The following is a 17,881-nucleotide window of genomic DNA, read 5'->3' on the forward strand; positions in this document are numbered from 1 at the left end:
AACGGTATTTCTAAGGAACGGCACGGCGGAGATCACGTCTAAAGATAAGAGACGAATAGCCTTTCTAAAGGCTATACTGACGTCTATAGCACACAAAACCGCGTTTTAGTGGTAGAATCCCTTTAATAGTCAGCAATATGCAATGGGTGGAGGCCAGACACCCAGGATTCCCACAATTCGCTATTTGAAGAGATGAGTGCTGCAGATGTCACATTCATCAGGTTACATGGTACAGCGGAAGCTCAGTCCCATTCAAGTGAACGGGGATAATCTGCAATACCACGCCCAGCCCCTACATTATATACTGTGCGGTGCTTGATAAATCAATGACAAGGCCACAGCACTCACCTCAACACCTAATCTGGGGTGTCCGGGGTGTACAGGGTGTCAGATTTCCCCCTCTCCCCCCACTGATCACATATTGGTAAGCCAGGAAGCCCCTTTAATGTTTGATCAGTGGGGGTCTGCAGTAAAACTGTAGTACAGGTATAGCCACATGTACGGACGTGATTATGCCTCCCCTATCACACAATGGCGTTAGAATCTATAGGTGACTATGAACACAAGACCTCATTGGTGCTCCTAGCGCCACCTTTTGGAACAACATTTCCCACTGTGGCAACCCAGAAACGTTGCAAGATTACAATTTTTTATTTTTTATTTTTTTTTTTTATCATCACAGACTACACCACCAGCTATACACTATGCCTACTTGCAGTCCTATGCAAAATCAACCCGTGCAAACTAATATCATGGCGTCCAAGGACAAAGATCCACAACACTTTCATTATATTCCTTCCATCATCTTGTAATGAAACCAGAAGACAAGCCCTCCTATTTTTAGATCAAAATGACGGACATCTCCATAAAAGAATACTGTGGACGTGGACATCACATACACGATGAAAGCTGTAGGCGCGGTCTGCGGCACGCCGTGTAAGAAGGTCACCGTGACACCGGCACATTGTCACGAGCACACATGGCCGGGCCCTGGTTGGTACAGAATTAGGAATAAGCTACAATCTTGTGTAACCTACTTTTCGGAATCAGCTGAGTCAGAGCGCCAACACTCTGGGGAGCGACGCTCAGCAGTCGGTGTCTTCTACTCACCTTGGAGAAATATCCGACCAGATGACATCCTTTAGCATCGTTCTGTGTTAGCACATAGAAAAGGAAGGGCTCGACGTCGTAGTATAGGGTCTTGTGGTCCAGGAAGAGCTTGGCCAGAAGGCAGAGATTTTGGCAGTAGATGGTGCTCACTTTTCCATCCACCTGAAGACACAAAGAATGCAACGTATTAAGTCATTCACTGCGCTGGGTCAACTAAACACTATGCCCAATGGGAACTCCGAGACTAGTAAGGCACCCTATAAAAACGGGTATTGAATCAGAGCTTACTCACACGCCAGGGGCCACGTGCTCGGGGGTAATCGGTTTTCACAGACACTTCATAGGCTTCAGTCTATTGAGGGATCCATGAAAACGGGCCGAGGGAGCAAGTTCTATTATTTGAGTTAATAGATCCATTATTTTCTAAGGGGCAGAGCGTTGCGGCCATGAAAGCCTGTGGTATGAATAAGCTAAGCTTTGTGAGGGTCTGGCTGCTGGGACCCCTACTTATTTCTAGAACAAAAGGGCTGTCAATACTTAGAACACAGCGGCACGATCGGTAGTGAATTCACTTAAAGGGTTTGTTTTACCAAATTATGAGGTTATCCCCTAAAGAAAGGAGATAACTTTGTGATGAGTGGGGGTCTGACTCCTAGAATACCCACTGATCCCAAGAACAGGACCCTGGCTCTTCTGTCCCTGGAGAGGAAGACCAAGCCTGCGTCCTGCTGCACCATAATCCCTTACAGCACAGTATATGACCGTAGGGTATCACTGAATACCAGCGAGTGAGGACTGTGAAAGAGTCATGATGTATACCACCCCCCCCCCTGCGGTCCTATCTTGTAGGACTAGGATATAGATTGTGTGACAACATACCAAGCAGTATATAGCGCCTGGGCCTGGTATAGCTGCTCAATGAGAATGAGCTGACCCCTGGCCAATGGCCGTGATGTCACTGGTATAAGTAGAGGAAGAGGAGCTCAATAACACCGCTAAAATACCACTTTAAGCTTTGGATAAAACTACAGCATCCGCAATATGGATGAACGGGCGAAGAGACACCACCACCTAACCCGATCTGAAGCCCGACCCCACTTACCTCAAAGACGGAGAGGTTGTCCTTGCGGTAGATTTCGTTGGCAGGCGGATGGAACCAGCCACATTTCTTCTTGTGCTGCTGTAGCATGGTTTGACTTTTCATGTAACGGAGGCAAAATTCACATAGGTATAATTTGGGAAGCCTGCAGAGGAGAGCGGAAATGTGAAACCGTATATATGCTATACTCTGCAATTGTATATTCTATATGGTAATGTGAAACCATCTGAGAATCTGATCCCCCTTCCCCTTGTAACTAGGCAGCATTGCACCTTTATATCCATTAAAAGAGGTTTTCCAGGACTTGTATACCAATGGCCTACACTTAGGATTGCTCACCCATATGTGACAAGTGGGAGGACCCCTGCTGAGAAGCTGTGCGAGACCCTCATTAGGAGGTTGTCACATTCCTTGTTCACATGGTTGAGCAGTTACAGACTGGTCATCGGTCTACATCCCCTTTAAGTATCTAATCCCAGTATACAGTGTGTACCGGTGAACCGGATTCCCAGAGGTAGAGACCATCGCCACTGCTGTACGCACCTTGTGTACTCCTGTGGATACGGAGAAGAGTACCAGGTCTGAATTTCATATTTTCCGAATTCTATGACTGATGGGCAGCGAACCTGGGGGTCCGGGGGGCCGTTGACACCAACTTTCTGCAAAAGAGAAACAAGGGAAATCCAGGTCAGGGACCAACCACGTAACCGGACAATAAAAAGTGCTGCAAATGGGTATAAACCTAATACTACAGCAATGGACTCATTATGCCATGGCACTCACTCAGGCGTCATGTGTAACACAGCCGCGGCAGAAGATGGAAGGACTCCACTAACCTGAGTGACTTCTCGGCTCAATCCTTCCTCCAGCTGTATGCCCAGGGTCAATGTGGTCCCAGGACTCCAATAGAGCTGCTTACACATTGCTCTGTACTATGCGGTGGTGGGGTCGGGAGCACTTCAGGTGCTGTCACTCCCCTTCCCCTTTCCAGTGCTCGGATCCAGGCACTTGTTTGTCACGCTCCTTCCCCTGGGCGCTCTCCTCCCCGCTCCCTCCCCTCCCAGCCTGTGCCTAGGTGACAGCACTACTCATTTCTCCCACGGGTACAATCACAGCTGTGATCAGCCTCAGGGACAAATCATTTAACCAGCTGGATACCAAGGAAGTGACCAAGTGTCCGGAGCGCTGCTGGAGCCGACCGACCGCCTGACATGCTGCGAGTTATGGAAGCCGCGCACAAACCTTTACTGGCACAAGTAAAAATCAGCTGCTCTGACCATTAAGAAAAGCCACGTCCACCACAAAAACTTGATCCTAGCATCAGATAGATACTCCATATCAGGGGTAGGGAACCTTCGGCTCTCCAGCTGCTGTGAAACTACAACTCCCAGCATGCTCCATTCACTTCCATGGGAGTTCCCAGAACAGCAGAGCCAGTATGCATGCTGGGAGTTGTAGTTTTGCAACAGCTGGAGAGCCGTACGTTCCCTACCCCTGCTCTATATTATAGGAGTTTTCCGGCCCCAAATCTGTTTTTCATACTGTTGGCCGATCCACAGGATAACTCATCAGTATGTGATCTGTGGTGGTCTGACACCCGGACCCTGCACAGATCAGCTGTTGAAGCAGCCTCTGGGTGCTGGGGAGGGGGTGCATGTGTAAAACCGCTCCCATACAAGTAATAGGAGCGTCACAGTAGCCCTGTTCACAGCGTAGCAGTGCTTCTGGGGCATTGCAGTGCCACTCCTATTACTTATATAGGAGCAGCGCCGCACACGCTGCCTATCCATTGGCAGAGCTGATCTGTGTGGGCCCCCGACAGATCATATACTCGTGAGTTATGCTGTGGATTGGTCATCAGTATGAAAAACTATTTGGGGCCAGAAAACCCCTTTAAAATCTCACACTGAGGTCCCACTCACACTTGGCCAAATATGCATCTGTTATTAATAGGAAGAATGTTGCCATCGGCTTTGGGGATGAAGCGAACCAATATGCCCAGCTCTCGGTCTCCTGACTTTGTGGACGGGTCAGATCACAACCGTACACATGAGATGGTCGACCAGTCAGCCCAAAATCAGTGGGTTCATCTGAGGTACGTCTAAATTGAGGGATTGGTAACTCTCGGCACTACAGCGGTTGCCAAACTAATATCTCCTATAAGTGACTGGTGCAGGCTGGGAGTTGTAGTTTCACTGAAGGTTGCCGATCCCCACATTAGATGTACGGCAGCCGGACCTGCTGATTTCGGTGGAACCGGACAACCATGAAGATGCAACTGGAAATAAGATCTTTGGCCAATCCAACTTTACTTCTTATTAAACAATAATTTCACTTTTCACATACGGTGTAATGCGTCATTCTGTATGAAAACCACCATACACCACACTGGACAAAAGCAGGGGGACACAAATGCCCAAACCCCTTACCTGCAGTGCCTGCTGCTGGATGTCTTCAAAGAGCTCAATTTCCTTTTCAGAAACCAATCCCAGGCGATCGTCCGCATCCCCTTTGCTATCCCAACCATCATGATTGTCTGGTCATGGAGAAAACAAGGGTTAGGATTAAGGAAGAGCCCACAACTGTGACCTGTATCCAACCTGTCTTAAATGACAACCCTCCCTTTCCCTAGCAGACCTTACACCCCCTGCTTACCCCAATCGGACTGCCCAGATTTCCGTGGTCCCCTCTTGCGTGATCGCTGTAAGGAATAGTCCAACGCCTCTGCTCGTGCCTTGCGTCCATCAGGAGAGGGAGTGAAAAACTTTGTCAGCCCGTCGATAAGACCTTTTGTCTTTTTGTTGAACGGAACGGCGGTGCCGCAGCCATGTGAGGGCTCGGAGTTCCTGCTGTCCTCTTCTGACGATGAGGACGTACATGAGGACATCTTACGCTTCCTTCCTCGGCCATGGCTGCCCCGACCTTTTCCAAATGGGGCTTTTGTCCTATAATGTAAAGGAGCAGGTCAATGACACGCATCAAGGTCTACAAGGAGCGATCCCTTTGTACCTACGGTGCGGTGAAGGACACTTACGTTGCACTTTGCTTCTTTAAGCGATTTTTAGGTCGCCCTATGGGGTTAGTGTAACGTCTTCGGATCTGCGCGGCCTTCTTGTGAAGTAGTTTCCTACCTTTCCTCCGAGGTCGACAGATCTGACATATCCACATGCCTGGAGCGAGAGAACAGAGGTTAGGATGAGGCAGGAGATAATGAAGTCCCTATGGTGTGATGGCGTCTTCTTATCTGGTCTTTGGGATTCTATAAAGGCTAATCTTACCTTTCGGCATTCTTGTAAGAGGCGGCTCACAGCATTCCATGTGAAACCCTCGGTCACACGAGTCACAGAATAGCATATTGTCCTAATAGGTTGAAGAAAAAGATAAAAATCGGAATATCATCATCATTTCTCCTTTGTCCTGTACACATAACAGTTCATAGTAAAGCGGCTCGCCCTGTGAACAGTAGTTACTCCACCAGAAAAGAGGGGTCCCAAGTCCCTGGTGTGAGCGGACCAGTATTGGGCATGTGTGACCACTTCTATGGGACTGACGGGCTCTGGACTTGGCCATCTCTATCAGTCCCATAGCAGTGTAGGAAGCATTGGTCACAAGTGCACTATTCACACAGAGGACACCGAAGCCCTGATGTGACCCTATACTGTGCATAGGTGAAACCTGCTGCTCCTGGACCAATCCCTTTAACCATATAGAAGAACTTACAGCATTTTTGCCCTGATCCCGGCATGAACTGCATGTCTTGCATTCAATACACTGCCAGCGCAGGGCTTTAACACGTATTGTAAGCTCTGGGGAGAACTTGAGACAGGACGGGTGACCTAGAACAAGAGAAAAGCAACACGAGGCTCAGAAATACCACCAAAAAAATCACATAAATGGTTATTAAACACTGCATGACTTGGAGTGCCCTGTTATACCATGGACTTGCATGCTCAGGTCCGTAGGATATCAGATGCCAAGTTTGGATCAACTGGACCCAATGATGCCAGGGACATGGTAAGACTGCCGGGAAGTATAGACATCACTACTGCACTACTTACCTCTAGTATGGCGGCTGTACAATGTGTATACACACCTGCATTACCTTATCTACAGGACAACTATTAGGATGGTATGCCTACTGATCCTACAGCTACACGGACAGTGATGGCCTAGCTCTTAAATCTACAGGAATATTCCGAATTCTCTAAAACTATATGAGCGTCACACACCACCAGACACTACGTGGGGTTAACAGCAGTCACTTCTTGTTTCCCCTGGAGAGTGAAGTCTTTTTCCAGCACATTACAAATGTGATCCCTCATTTCCTAGCTCAGGCGCGCCACCTAGTGGCCATAACACAGTATTACATGGCAGAGACTCTTCCATTACAGGTCAAGGATTTGACCACTTAAAGGGAGACTGAACTCCAGTAACGTGTTGGAGGCAGCAACTAGAGGCAGGCCGGCGCCCGGATCTAAGACTTACCACTATTTCCACAGTCCGCACAAGATATTAGTTCCTCTGGTTTCTTTTCTCGGTTATGCTCCTTTGTTCCCAGACAAAAACTGCATATTGGGATGGGCTCAGCGACCGGCTGTAGGAGACAAGAGGGAAAAAAATCTTTAGGTCTGAATAGTGTTAAAGCTTAGAGATGAGCAAGTACTATCCAAGGCACGCACCAATAGGAAGGAATGGACGCAGCTGGCACACAGGGGGTTAAGTGGCCGGCCGCCGGCAAAGTCTGTGTGCCGGCCACTTCCATTCATTCCTATGGGTGCGTGCCATGGTCATCTCTATTAAAGATGTGAAATGTTATTAGTAGGTATAGCGCCACCTAATGGACACAGGTGATGTTGGATTTGAGCACAGGCAGGGCAGGGAGTCAATGTGCTGCCCCCTATAGGTCTCCATCGTTACAGATCAGCCCTGGTCGTACGGTGGTAGATTAGGGTTTATATTACAGTATATACAAGTATTACACATGTGCCATCACAGATTATTAGGGGGTTGTCGGTCTGTCACTGGTGGTTACAAGATCCAGACACAGGTATATCATGAGCGCTGTGGTGGCTTCTTCATGTTTATCAGTCACATGGTACAGCAAAGGTTCACAACCATTTAAGTGAGTGGGGCTGAGCTGTAATATCATATGTGGCCCCTATGATAGGAGGGGCGCTGTGCTGGATATGGAGAAATAGCTGCAGCGCCCACCCCAAGGTTGTACCTCTATGGGATCAATGGTGGGCCAACCTGCCAAAATAGGTCTCTGAAAGTCCCCATCAAGAGTATCTACCCATACGGGGGCATATACACATATTAGGGAGTTCTGCATCTACCAGTGAATAGACTAATAATCCTGTCCCCGGAGAAGATGATGGCCGAGCGGCCACCCAAGGGTGAGGTCCATGCCCGTGTCCTATAAAACACTCCCAGCACCTCACAGTTCGGCAGGAGGTTCGGCATCATACAATATCACTAAGACAAGGCCAGAGCCGGCCGAAGAGTTATCTGTACCAATCCCTCACAGCATGACATAACTGGACATTATGGCTGATATACATCCCCCTCATCTGATTGTTGGGGGGGGGGGTATGACCTGGTACCGCCAGCGACCGGAGAAGGGTTGTCTGAAGTGCTGCTGCTCCATTCACTTCTATGGAAATTGTGGGCCCCGTTTCCTGACCCCCCCCCCCTCCCCATTGTAAGACATCTATAATAGTATAATATAAGACTGTAACGACCCTTTAAGACACCTTGACATACAATTACATTGTGATATGCACAGGACATTTAACCCCTCAGATGCCATGAGGATGGGGTCTCCCTGTCCTGTGGTGTGATAAAATACCATTGTGATCTATTGTTCCCTGTTATCAGCCATTCAGTGACCAGAAAAGACTTGACTATGGCTACATGTACACACGTGACCGAGGGCGGCCGCAGACGACACAACATATGCCGCACTTCCATTATAAATGGATAAAAACAGGTGAGGAAAAAAAACAAAACAACAAAAAAACATAATCCTGGATAAAAGAGCAGAGGATAGGAGAGATGAGAGCGGAGCCGTCCTTCCGGAGCGCAGTCATTAGCGGCCATGTCTCGCCTGCATACAATGCCTCTTTAAGGTCTGGCCAGGCTCCCAGCTGTCCCCCGCTGCCTGGTTAAGTGTCACCACTCGCAGCAGATGTCCTCCATCTGCAGAGAACCCGAGCCAGGACTACGGCAATACGAGACGCTTGTTTATCAGCCGAGAGATCCCCCCGGCCGGAGACATCACACGCTCATCTGTGTCAGTGCGGGCGGCTATATACTCCGCTATATACCAGACATCACACGCTCATCCGTGTCAGTGCACGCGGCTATATACTCCGCTATATACCAGACATCACACGCTCATCCGTGTCAGTGCACGCGGCTATATACTCCGCTATATACCAGACATCACACGCTCATCCGTGTCAGTGCGGGCGGCTATATACTCCACTATATACCAGACATCACACGCTCATCCGTGTCAGTGCACGCGGCTATATACTCCGCTATATACCAGACATCACACGCTCATCCGTGTCAGTGCGGGCGGCTATATACTCCGCTATATACCAGACATCACACGCTCATCCGTGTCAGTGCGGGCGGCTATATACTCCGCTATATACCAGACATCACACGCTCATCCATGTCAGTGCGGGCGGCTATATACTCCGCTATATACCAGACATCACACGCTCATCCGTGTCAGTGCGGGCGGCTATATACTCCGCTATATACCAGACATCACACGCTCATCCGTGTCAGTGCACGCGGCTATATACTCCGCTATATACCAGACATCACACGCTCATCCGTGTCAGTGCACGCGGCTATATACTCCGCTATATACCAGACATCACACGCTCATCCGTGTCAGTGCACGCGGCTATATACTCCGCTATATACCAGACATCACACGCTCATCCGTGTCAGTGCACGCGGCTATATACTCCGCTATATACCAGACATCACACGCTCATCCGTGTCAGTGCGGGCGGATATATACTCCACTATATACCAGACATCACACGCTCATCCGTGTCAGTGCGGGCGGCTATATACTCCGCTATATACCAGACATCACACGCTCATCCGTGTCAGTGCACGCGGCTATATACTCCGCTATATACCAGACATCACACGCTCATCCGTGTCAGTGCGGACGGCTATATACTCCGCTATATACCAGACATCACACGCTCATCCATGTCAGTGCAGGCGGCTATGTACTCCGCTATATACCAGACATCACACGCTCATCCATGTCAGTGCGGGCGGCTATATACTCCGCTATATACCAGACATCACACGCTCATCCGTGTCAGTGCGGGCGGCTATATACTCCGCTATATACCAGACATCACACGCTCATCCGTGTCAGTGCACGCGGCTATATACTCCACTATATACCAGACATCACACGCTCATCCGTGTCAGTGCGGACGGCTATATACTCCGCTATATACCAGACATCACACGCTCATCCATGTCAGTGCACGCGGCTATATACTCCGCTATATACCAGACATCACACGCTCATCCGTGTCAGTGCGGACGGCTATATACTCCGCTATATACCAGACATCACACGCTCATCCATGTCAGTGCGGGCGGCTATATACTCCGCTATATACCAGACATCACACGCTCATCCATGTCAGTGCGGGCGGCTATATACCAGACATCACACGCTCATCCGTGTCAGTGCGGGCGGCTATATACTCCGCTATATACCAGACATCACACGCTCATCCATGTCAGTGCGGGCGGCTATATACTCCACTATATACCAGACATCACACGCTCATCCGTGTCAGTGCGGGCGGCTATATACTCCGCTATATACCAGACATCACACGCTCATCCGTGTCAGTGCGGGCGGCTATATACTCCGCTATATACCAGACATCACACGCTCATCCGTGTCAGTGCGGGCGGCTATATACTCCGCTATATACCAGACATCACACGCTCATCCGTGTCAGTGCGGGCGGCTATATACTCCACTATATGCCAGACATCACACGCTCATCCGTGTCAGTGCACGCGGCTATATACTCCACTATATACCAGACATCACACGCTCATCCGTGTCAGTGCGGGCGGCTATATACTCCGCTATATACCAGACATCACACGCTCATCCATGTCAGTGCGGGCGGCTATATACTCCGCTATATACCAGACATCACACGCTCATCCGTGTCAGTGCAGGCGGCTATATACTCCGCTATATACCAGACATCACACGCTCATCCATGTCAGTGCGGGCGGCTATATACTCCGCTATATACCAGACATCACACGCTCATCCGTGTCAGTGCGGGCGGCTATATACTCCGCTATATACCAGACATCACACGCTCATCCGTGTCAGTGCGGGCGGCTATATACTCCACTATATACCAGACATCACACGCTCATCCGTGTCAGTGCACGCGGCTATATACTCCACTATATACCAGACATCACACGCTCATCCGTGTCAGTGCGGGCGGCTATATACTCCACTATATACCAGACATCACACGCTCATCCGTGTCAGTGCGGGCGGCTATATACTCCGCTATATACCAGACATCACACGCTCATCCATGTCAGTGCGGGCGGCTATATACTCCGCTATATACCAGACATCACACGCTCATCCATGTCAGTGCAGGCGGCTATATACTCCGCTATATACCAGACATCACACGCTCATCCATGTCAGTGCGGGCGGCTATATACTCCGCTATATACCAGACATCACACGCTCATCCGTGTCAGTGCGGGCGGCTATATACTCCGCTATATACCAGACATCACACGCTCATCCGTGTCAGTGCACGCGGCTATATACTCCGCTATATACCAGACATCACACGCTCATCCGTGTCAGTGCGGGCGGCTATATACAGTGTGGCCAAAAGTATTGGCACCCCTGCAATTCAGATAATCCTCGTTTTCTTCCAGATAATGATTACAAGCACAAACTCTTTGGTAGTATCTTCATTTATTTTGCTTGCAATGAAAAAACACAAAAGAGAATGAAAAAAAAAGTCAAATCATTGATCATTTTACACAAAACTCCAAAAATGGGCCGGACAGAAGTATTGGCCCCCTCAGCCTAATACTTGGTAGCACAACCTTTAGACACAATAACTGCGCACAACCGCTTCCGGTAACCAGCAATGAGTTTCTTACAAGGCTCTGCTGGAATCTTAGACCCTTCTTCTTTGGCAAACTGCTCCAGGTCCCCCCTGAGATGTGAAGGGGGCCTTCTCCAAACTGCCACCAAGAGATCTCTCCCCCCCCCACAGGTGTTCTATGGGATTCAGGGCTGGACTCATTGCTGCCACTTTACAAGTCTCCAGGGCTTTCTCTCACCACCATTTTCTAGTGCTGACCTGAAGTGTGTTTGGGGTCATTGTCCTGCTGGAAGACCCCTGACCTCTGAGGGAGACCCAGCTTTCTCACACTGGGCCCTACATTATGCTGCACAATGTGTTGGTCGTCTTCAGACTTCATAATGCCATGCACACGGTCAAGCAGTCCAGTGCCAGAGGCAGCAAAGCAACCCCAAAACATCAGGGACCCTCCGCCATGTCTGACTGTAGGGGGCGTCTTCTTTTCTTTGAAGGCCTCTTTTTCCCCCTGTAAACTCTATGTTGATGCCTTTTCCTACTTTTGTCTCATCTGACCAGAGAACATTTTTCCAAAATGTTTTTGGCTTTCTCAGGTAAGTTTTGGCAAACTCCAGCCTGGCTTTTTTATGTCTCTGGGTAAGAAGTGGGGTCTTCCTGGGTCTCCTACCATACAGTCCCTTCTCATTCAGACGCTGACGGACAGTACGGGGTGACACTGTTGTAACCTCGGACTGCAGGGCAGCTTGAACTTGTTTGGATGTTAGTTGAGGTTCTTTATCCACCACCCGCACAATCTTGCAATGAAATCTCTCGTCAATTTTTCTTTTCCGTCCACATCTAGGGAGGTTAGCCACAGTGCCATGGGCTTTACACTTCTTGATGACACTGCGCACGGTAGACACAGGAACATTCAGGTCTTTGGAGATGGACTTGGTCTTGAGATTGCTCAGGCTTCCTCACAATTTTGCTTCTCAAGCCCTCAGACAGTTCTTTGGTCTTCTTTCTTTTCTCCATGCTCAATGTGGTACACACAAGGACACAGGACAGAGGTTGAGTCAACTTTAATCCATTTCAACTGGCTGCAAGTGTGATTTAGTTATTGCCACCACCTGTTAGGTGCCTCCGGTAAGTAACAGGTGCTGTTAATTACACAAATTAGAGAAGCATCACATGATTTTTCAAACAGTGCCAATACTTTTGTGCACCCCCTTTTTATGTTTGGTGTGGAATTATATCCAATTTGGCTTTTTGACAATTCTTTTTGTGGTTTTTCATTGAAGACAAATTAAATGAAGATAATAATACCAAAGAATTTGTGATTGCAATTTCTGGAAGAAACGAGTATCATCTGACAGAATTGCAGGGGTGCCAATACTTTTGGCCAACACTGTACTCCACTATATACCAGAAATCACACGCTCATCTGTGTCAGTGCGTGTGGCTATATACTCCACTAAATACCAGACATCACACGCTCATCCGTGTCAGTGTGGGCGGCTATATACTCCACTATATACCAGACATCACACGCTCATCCGTGTCAGTGTGGGCGGCTATATACCAGACATCACACGCTCATCCGTGTCAGTGTGGGCGGCTATATACTCTGCTATATACCAGACATCACACACAGCACAGCACAGCTCAATCCGATTAAAACGACTAGGACTGACTTGCCGCAATAGACGTGACGTCACTTTTCTAAGAAGAAGGCAGCCATATTGTCAAGTCCTGCACAAGCCCTTTAAGGCTGGTAAAATCCAATACACTGACAACCTGCACCTGCCACTAGGGGAGCTTAAGAGCCAGTTGTATGTTTTGTATACAATAAATCAGGTATCTGGGATTATGCTATTCACAAGCACAGCGCCACACACTGTCTGGTGGCTCTGCTTGGTATTGTATTTGAAAAGGCCTGAGCAGCAGAACGGTCATGTGATCAAGAGAAGAGAGTAAGAAGAGAAAGTGGAGCTCGGGACCAAAGTTCTGGACATCCCCTTTAAGTTGAATAATAAAACAGCATGTACTAAGCTTCTGAGCGCCTTCTAGTGGTAACTAAAGGCAGTCATAAAAACAAAACGAAAAAATACAGCACCACACCTGTCCATGGGTTCAGTGTGGTACTACAACCTGACTCAATGGAGCAGGGCTGACCTGCGGCAGACAGGTACCATTTTTGGAAAAAGCAGTCATGTTTTTCTAATCATGAACTATTCCTTTAAAGGAGAAGTCTGCCATCTTGATGGAAAGAGAATAATTCATTTTCCCCCGTTTTTAGGTGAAATACTTCACAAGTCACAGCCAAAGCTGCAGCTCTGAGCCCATTCCCATCCTACAGAGACGACCCAGGCCCACATGGTAGCCGTGTCCGGCCGCTGTCTGGAGGTCGTCCTGAGATATTGGAGAGGACACATAATGTCACTTCCCATAGAGCGAGGATTAGTGGAAACAGGAAGCGCTTGGCATTGCTCTCTATGACACCCACACAACAAGCAGCAGGGATATAAATAGCCTGGATACTCCGCTGCAAGGCCGAACCTTACCTTCCTGGAATAGCACACCACCTATACGTGGCCACTAGGAGCACTGCATATAATATAATATACTTGTATGGCTGCAACACACCTGGGCGCTGTATACATAGGCATGGGGTCACAATACTGCGGTGTGTTATACACTGCAGTAGTGCCTCAGTATAAACCAGCAGAGGCTAGAGGGGACATAAAACTGGTGGCAACTAGAGGCAGACATGTCCCCCTTCAACTACTCCCTATGGTTTAATATCCTCCTCCATCTGCCCCCTAGTTTAATGTGCCCCCTCCATGTGCATTCAGTTTAACTGCCCCCCTACATCTGCCCCTAGTCCCCCCCTCTTGCTCACACACGCTGTCTCTTCTCTCTTTATCATCCAGAAGCCTTCATTGCTGGCAACTTGCATCAAGCACACAGTCCCGTGTGGCTCCGCCCACTAACAGGTCATAGCCTATCCTGGTGATAGTCTGTGATGATGTCATCACAGGTCCTTGAACAAACTTCCAAAAGCTATGCAGGCCGGACAGAACAAGGCAGAGGGCCGGATGTGGCCCACGGGCCGTACGTGGCCATACATTGCCCAGGTCTGATCCAGCGGATTCTTCAAGATAGATCCAAGAGGTCTCGGCCTAGTTCCCAGGTCACATGATGGGAACCAGCCCCCGAACCCCCTCCTGGGCTGACTGATTATAAGTAACGCCAGTAACTACCTGGAACATCAGGAGATGGGATCGGGGGATCGAGCGAATTCTCTCTCGACCTACACTAAAGGGACACTTAACCTGAAATCTTTCCTAAAACTGTTTTGCCAGAGCAAAATAGTCTAAGGGTCATGTGGGCATCTATAAAACTTGGAAGAGTGAGCAGGAGCTGGGAGAGAGAGGACAGACACAGCGTGCTGGAGCTAGATAGTAAGTTTCTATCTCACCCCAAGTGCTTTATTCACATCAATACAGGTCTGTACTTCTATGTAATGTGCAAGCATCCGAGTATGAAAAAACATTAACCAGCGGTATTTTTTTCAGTACCTTATGCCTAAACATTGAGAACAATATATATGGATAGCTTTTTCCAATGTATATGTTAAACAGAGGCCAATCAGATTTCTTATAGGAGTAAAGTAGAGGTCTCTATAGGGGAAAAATTACAAAAAAAACCTAAAAATTTTAAGATGAGCCAACAAACTAATATGTACAGGGATCTCTCAAATCCCCACCGATTGGTACAAAGTGGCAAGAAGTAATGGAAAAATCAGGCCAAGTCGGAAGAGTTGGATGACTGGAGTATAGGACACGTTCTTGAAGTCCAAGATTTATAACAACTGCAGAGAGTTGTGGTGACCCGGACGTCACATCAGTAGCATCTGTCTCAACACGGCCATCTGTTGAATTGCTTTTCCTACATGTTGGTTGTCCAGCTGTCCCCTACAGACCAGGGATGTGACCTATAAGAGCCATTCAGCCCACCAGATCATTGCTGATCAATAGTCAATAACTCCTGAATGGCACCGCCCAACTGGGATCTGTCTGGCCTTGTACGGTTTAACACTACAGGCCACGTTGAGATACTGGCCACGTCTGCACAACTACCTGACTATTACCAAACAAATAAGGCAATGGGTCGCAAAATGTCAGATCGTTCTTTTTCAGTCCTGAGTGCATGAACAGTGACAGGGCTACGGGGACACATCTTGACTAACATGAACCCCTATATCATCACATACAGCAAAGAGACAATACGCCTGGCCTATCTGATACGCTGGAGGAGCCCAATATGTCTAATACAGGGGTGGCCATAACCCTGTAGACATTAGGAGCCATCAGCACACACTAGAAGCCAGTGAGCAGTCTCCATAGAAAAGGTGTCAGTGGAATAACCACTAACCCCCGGCATCTGACCAGTCCATGATCAGAGTACACAGCTTGTACACGCTCAGGGACCAGGTCATATTGACCGCTCATTTGCTGGCAGCAACAATGCAAGTCAATGTAACGTCCGGGAAATGAAGTACTGTAGCAAAACCATCATCTAGTTCTGTAGAGTGGTCCGCATGTCTCCTCATCACTATAGGGAGGGGGGTAATAGGCATAAAACCAAGGAAAATATTCATGGAAGTATGATCGTATCCACTACTGGAAGTCAATGGACAGCTATGGAACAAAAGGATCATTGCTGTCAACGCATTACTATGCACAAATTCTATAAAGTGTAGGTCCCCCAATCTGACTCCTCAAGGCATGGGCTCTCTAAAGATGTCCGCTACTATCTGACACTGATCTTTACTCACAAAATACTATAGTCCAGGTATGGGACCCCCTACCGATTAAATATTGATAACCTATTCTTCATACAAGTCTTGGAGTATACCTTTAGGACCTGTAAGTTTCAATAGATTAGGCTTGGACCCAAAGAAGGTTGACAGGAGTGCGATCTGGGGAATTTGGATGCCAAGTAATCGCCCTGATCTTTAGGTAGGTGATGTTCATAAGATGCCAGGACTTGACACACCAGAACATTACACTGCCTCCGCCTGCTTACCTTCTTCCCAGGGAACATGATACACAACCGGCCATCCACATAATGCAAGCCTTGAATGCCCCTGACCCTTCCCGGACCCACTACATACCAGCACACCCCAAAAGACCTGCCATGTTGGAGATTCTCTGACCCGGTCACTTGGCCATCACGGTGTACGTCTTGTCACTTACTGCCCAATGTATCCCCCTCCCCTTCACAGGTTTTAATGTTATGGCTGATCGGTGTAACTGACCCCGAGTCTTACTCCATATCTGGCTCCGAGGAGCCGTCTGTTTTGTTGAAGTAAATTGCTGGCGCTTTCGTCTATAAAAACATTGGTGGGAAATTCTTTGTAAACTGTTTGCCAAGAGCACAAGAAGAACGAACCAACGCCAAGAAATGTGAGCGATATTTGATGCCCCACCCATATCGCCATATGCCTCTCATTATCACATCTCTGGACGGAGAAGGAGGCTCCCGGGCCCCCACTGTTTATATTGCTGAATCCACTGTTTACCTTCCTTTTAGCTCCAAAATTCAGGAGATCAGAGCGCACACATCTGCCAGGCGAGACAGCCCCTCATAAATCTCACGGACAGGTCTTACTGAGGGCCAAAGTCATGTCAGCTGAGATCTACGTCCTTACCAACCTGGGCATACATGGCATCTACAATAAGCCTGAGGAGGTCAGAACCGCAGTGAATACAATACACGCTGGTCCAACATCCATGTCGTCATATCGCTGCCTCTCTACAATTAGTGGGGTCCAGCCAATAGGACCCCACCCACACAGGGTGCAGGGAACTTTAGCAGACCTATTAAGCGAGTAGTCAGCAGCTCCATTGTATACAAAAAAAATCTGTGTCGGGCCTGCAGCGCCAGGCCTCTTTATTCTCGGGGTGAATCCATCAATGATATAATGACGGCATCACATAGGAAAAGTAGCCCTTTGGTAACCAAACACTTCATGAGGCGCAATGTCAGTGCGGAGAGCTTAACCCATATAACAAAGCCACACAGTTACACTAGAGTACCCCCATCTCCCCAGGTCATAGGCCGCCGATTGAAAGGGGTTTCCCAGGCTTAATAATTGATAACCTCTGTTTAGAGTAGAATTGAAGATTGGAGGGAGTCAGAGCCAGGAACCCTGCTGATCAGCTGTCTGAATAGGCCACACATTTGTATAGCAGCTGTGCTTGGTACTGCAGCTTAGCCCCACGTGTCAGAGTGGGACTGAGCTGTAAACGGGACAGGACTGAGGAACGGGACGTCACATGGCCTGTAAAGCGTAAGTAGGTGGTTCGAGTAGCTGATGTTAAGGGATCCCGGGTATTAGACCCCCACTGATCTTCAATTGATGACCTATCCTAAGTGGATTTAGCAGAAGGGCGAAGTAGAAGCGATTCCTTTATATTTCCCATTCCTTTTGAAGCCAATGAACACTACAGCACCGTCACTC

General features: G+C 48.4%; 1 protein-coding gene across 2 annotated transcripts in view; it reads right to left on the reverse strand.

Annotated features, from left to right (window-relative positions):
* KAT6A (lysine acetyltransferase 6A) overlaps nucleotides 1-17,881 on the reverse strand; it is a 33,738-nt gene that overhangs the window by 9,711 nt on the left and 6,146 nt on the right. For both annotated transcript variants that reach the window (XM_075272750.1, XM_075272749.1), the window contains exons 3-11: nucleotides 6,695-6,803; nucleotides 5,930-6,045; nucleotides 5,488-5,569; nucleotides 5,244-5,379; nucleotides 4,865-5,154; nucleotides 4,639-4,745; nucleotides 2,753-2,868; nucleotides 2,213-2,354; nucleotides 1,111-1,272 (exon numbers count right to left, since the gene is read on the reverse strand). In XM_075272750.1, the coding sequence (XP_075128851.1) occupies nucleotides 1,111-1,272; nucleotides 2,213-2,354; nucleotides 2,753-2,868; nucleotides 4,639-4,745; nucleotides 4,865-5,154; nucleotides 5,244-5,379; nucleotides 5,488-5,569; nucleotides 5,930-6,045; nucleotides 6,695-6,803 (1,260 nt within the window). The remainder of the gene's footprint in view (nucleotides 1-1,110; nucleotides 1,273-2,212; nucleotides 2,355-2,752; nucleotides 2,869-4,638; nucleotides 4,746-4,864; nucleotides 5,155-5,243; nucleotides 5,380-5,487; nucleotides 5,570-5,929; nucleotides 6,046-6,694; nucleotides 6,804-17,881) is intronic.

Source organism: Leptodactylus fuscus, chromosome 5, assembly GCF_031893055.1.
Source record: "Leptodactylus fuscus isolate aLepFus1 chromosome 5, aLepFus1.hap2, whole genome shotgun sequence".
Classification (NCBI taxonomy): domain Eukaryota; kingdom Metazoa; phylum Chordata; class Amphibia; order Anura; family Leptodactylidae; genus Leptodactylus; species Leptodactylus fuscus.